Genomic DNA, 4,080 nt, shown 5'->3' with positions numbered 1-4,080 from the left:
AATCGGATGTTAGGGGTATAAAATAAGTGGAGGCAGATTAAATAGTCTGGTACTTATTTAATACGAAACTCACCAAACACCCATTTTGTATTATTATTACTATTCGATGGTACTATACGGCGTAGTAAACGATACCTAATTTTTTTTCTTATTGAAGGACTTGAACATAAAACCCTAGACACAGGTCGCTTCAGTGACTTCACTGTCAGTTCATCCCCCACCCCCAACACTTAACCCTCACGTGACTCGTGATAGAACCATCACGTGACCCCCTTCTTCCGCTTCCTCACACACAGAGACACAAACTCTCTCTCTCTCTCTCCCCGGCTGTCTGTTTTCACAGATTCGCTTCTCACTGTCACCTTTGTCCTAAGCTGCAGGAACACAACACCCTTGTCGTTTCTTGTCTCTCCATTTCCAAAGCTCTTCACTTCAGAGCTTTAACATCCCCCTTCTTCTATGTAGCCCCACTTCCAACACAAACTACTACCACTACCACTACCAGTCAAATGGGTTGCTTACACTCCAAAACCGCCCACCTCCTTCGCTCCCCCGATCACCCTTCTTCTCTACCCACCCACAAACCCGACCCGGGTAGGTCTCTACCTCTCCTGGGTCCTCTTTGTTTCTTCTTTTTACGGCATTGATTTTTTTATGGGTTTTCTTGTTTTTTTTTTGGTTTTGAAGCTAATGGGGATCAAGCTGCGGCGGCGGAGCCCCAGGTGCCGGCGTTCAAAGAGTACAGCGTCTACGAGCTCCGGAAGGCCACGAATGGGTTCAGCTCCGATTGCATTGTTTCCGAAAGCAGCGAAAAAGCTCCGAATGTTGTTTACAGAGGGAAGCTTGATGGCAGTCGCTTTGTCGCTGTTAAACGCTTCTCGAAGCAGTCTTGGCCCAACGCCCAGCAGTTCGTGGTGAGTACAAGGTCATTGTTTTCTGTTTGGTTCCTGAGAAAATGAAGGACAAAGAAAATAGCTTTTATAACAGAGTATTTTGGGACTTGGGTTTTCATTTGGGGCTGAACTATCTGGTAATGCTGAGGAAATGGAAAAGACAAAGTAAAGTAATATTTTGGGATTCGGATTATTCTACAATTTGTAGTAGACAAAAGTACGTTAGATAACTACTTCGTTCTTAGTTTTCACTTTTTATTTTTCTTCAAAATTGAAAACCGAAAATTTGTTTAGCAACTACTTTCAATTTTCAGTTACAAAACTGAAAACGAATTTCAAATAACCCCTCATTGTCCCTTTATTTCTTAAAAACAAACAAAGGAGGAGTTTTGGCATTATTGGATGGTTTCACTGAGTTTGATGTTAATGAATATGATTGGGCAGGCTGAGGCTTCTGGAGTGGGGAAGTTGAGGCACAAGAGATTGGTGAATCTGATTGGTTGCTCTGCCGAGGGAGACGAACGGCTCTTGGTGGCTGAGTATATGCCCAATGATACTCTTTCCAAGTATCTCTTCCATTGTAATACCACTCAATCACTTCCCTGTTGCTTTCTTTTCTCTAGTGCATATCATTGACTTTGTAACTAACCATCCTTTTGCTTTTAGCTTTTTTGAACACTTTGTTGTGCACTAGGATCAAATTCTTTTTTTCGCCGTTGCATTTTTACTGTTGTCCAACACTTTTTGCGAACCTATAATAAAAACCCTCTCCTACCGTACTTTTCTGAAGAATTGCGCACAATCAAAGGCAAAAACATTTAGTTCACTTTATTTGACTACTGTGTGCCTAGTGCAACTAAAACTGCTGATGATTCGTGCGTATCTATGACTTATGTGTTACACTTGGTGATCAGTATACTGAACGATATCCCTACTCAGGCCATTATGTTTTCTTTTATTATTAACTTCTTATGGCTTCTTACAGGGGACAAGAAGCCATTGCCATGGGAAATGCGCGTTAGAGTTGCATACTATATTGCAGAAGCACTTGATCATTGTAATACAGAAAACCGAAAGATCTATCATGATTTGAATGCATATAGAGTTCTTTTTGATGAGGTGCGTCTTATGGCTTCAGATTATTCCATTTGGATGCACTAGACTTTCATGCTTGCATTCCAACAGCGTATGCATTTGTTACTGCATATGTGCTTCTTACTGAAAGATCATCGAATAGTTTAATTTATGCCCTGGATTGTTGCTTTGGTTGGTCATTGATTTATCATTCATCTTGGCAAATTCATTGCACTGGTTGCTAACTTTGACAAGTAGTGTTTGCTCCATCTACTGTTAAGGTATCCAAATTCCCAGAACACAAATCAAAAGACTACAGTACCTATACACTTTTATGTTCTTGTGCTTTTCATTTACGTCTTGTCCAAAATCATATTAGAGCATTGTGATGACATGTACCATATAAGTTGCCGTTTTCCTGTGTATAATCTTTCTAAACTGCGTAAATAAGTTTGAGAATGGTCAAAAGTAAAAGAATCTTTTAAATGGCCTTGCCCAGCCCAAAAGAGAAAAAGTAACCAGGCCTTTTACAACTACTCAAACAGCGCTCAATTTGCCCATTTCTTTCTACAGGTGTTTCAGTATTTGCTAACATTGACCTCATTTAAACTTTCTTTATTTTTGCAGTGACTATCACATAGTTTCTCTATTCTTGATTGTTATTGTTCCTACCTTAAACATCTTACTGTTGTATGGATAACTGCTAGTCGTTTTCCTGTAACAATACACTTGATTGTGATAGTAAACATATTGTATAAATTATACAAGGTTCTGTAAGATTTTTGTAATTACATTGTAACTGACTAATGAACTTGCGTCAGGACGGTGACCCTCGTTTGTCAGCCTTTGGCCTTATGAAAAATAGTAGGGATGGAAAAAGCTATAGTACCAATTTAGCTTATACACCACCTGAGTTTCTACGGACAGGTAAATTACTTCACAACATATGTCCTTATGGATGACAGAAAATTGTGTCTATAATATCTCCTGCATCATTTGGAATAGCAAAATATTGTAATATGAAGTCTAAACTATAATATTTTCCATTTTACTACCTAAATTAATCTTTTTGTGCCTAATAAGTCTTGTGAAATCAAACTTCCATTAGTCTGATAACAGATCTTAAGGGCAGGTATTGAGATGGGACCCGCCCTAAATTTTAGGTACCAAAATTACAAACCTTTCATATTATGAATTGTAAGAAAAATATTAAGAATGATTACATTGTCTCGTACTCAGGCTGGTTAGATATCTTATGAAGTATAATACGTAGAAATTGTAAGCCTCTATGTTAGAGTGAAAGGTGTTGGACTGCGAAGCATAGTTGTTTTTGTACATCAGTGTCGAGTTCAGGCTACTTGGATATCATGTGATAAAGTATATGCATAGAAACTGTAAGCTTTTCCGCTCATTATAATGAATGGTGTTGGACTGAGAAGAATAGTCATTTCTATGTATCAATTAACACCAACTTTGAGTTTGTTATGTTCTTTTAGAGGTATCGATGTATGGAAACCGTACGTAACTCACAATGTTTTCATGCTTATGAGGCCTGAAGATTGTGCAACTAGTGATAGATCGTCGATCAACCTTAACTCAGAGAAGCCATGAGAGAGAGAGAGAGAGAGAGAGAGAGAGAGAGAGAGAGAGAGAATGACAAATGAATTTCAATACTATTTCATAACTGCCTTTCTGTTACTTACAAACCAAACTATATAGCAACTCTCCCTAACTACTTCTATCCAATTACAGCTATGCTAACAACCTTATTACAAGTATTACAGCTCAGTCTCTCAGATGATGAAACCTGGCACAATCACAATTGCTTTATAACTACTCTTAGCTACTAGTAATCCCATTAGAATCCTAACATTACTCCCCCCTTTGAAATTAGCCTTGTCCTCAAGGCTGAAAGTTAGGAAACTTCTATTGTAGAGTATCAAAGCTTTCCCAAGATGCATCTGCAGCATGGTGATTTTTCCAATGCACCAACACTTTTGTGATTGAAGTAGATCCTGTTTGAATCACTCTTCGGTCCAAAATAGCTTCTGGTTCTGGTTCATCATGCATTAAGCCAGCATCTTGAACTGTTGGTAAGGGAATAGTAGTAGTG

The 4,080-nt window shown here is 38.6% G+C and overlaps 1 protein-coding gene across 1 annotated transcript; it reads left to right on the top strand.

Annotated features, from left to right (window-relative positions):
• Positions 1–459: 459 nt before the first annotated feature.
• On the top strand, positions 460–2,135 carry LOC137732136 (serine/threonine-protein kinase BSK2-like). The gene is made up of 4 exons (XM_068471437.1): positions 460–594; positions 688–914; positions 1,338–1,473; positions 1,879–2,135. Exons 1-4 carry the CDS (start codon positions 510–512, stop codon positions 2,052–2,054), a joined length of 624 nt encoding a protein of 207 aa, XP_068327538.1. The 5' UTR covers positions 460–509; the 3' UTR covers positions 2,055–2,135.
• The last annotated feature ends 1,945 nt before the right edge of the window (positions 2,136–4,080 follow it).

Source organism: Pyrus communis, chromosome 4 (genome assembly GCF_963583255.1).
Source record: "Pyrus communis chromosome 4, drPyrComm1.1, whole genome shotgun sequence".
NCBI classification, from domain to species: Eukaryota; Viridiplantae; Streptophyta; class Magnoliopsida; order Rosales; family Rosaceae; genus Pyrus; species Pyrus communis.
Note: the sequence above shows the minus strand (reverse complement) of the source record. Positions and strands in the feature narration are given on the sequence as shown.

Bases quoted from the DNA above. Each gene is read 5' to 3' on its own strand.
- LOC137732136 (XM_068471437.1), top strand. From the start codon at position 510: ATGGGTTGCTTACACTCCAAAACCGCCCACCTCCTTCGCTCCCCCGAT. The intron at 915-1,337 runs GTGAGTACAAGG...ATGATTGGGCAG, and splicing joins CCAACGCCCAGCAGTTCGTG to GCTGAGGCTTCTGGAGTGGG. The intron at 1,474-1,878 runs GTAATACCACTC...GGCTTCTTACAG, and splicing joins TTCCAAGTATCTCTTCCATT to GGGACAAGAAGCCATTGCCA.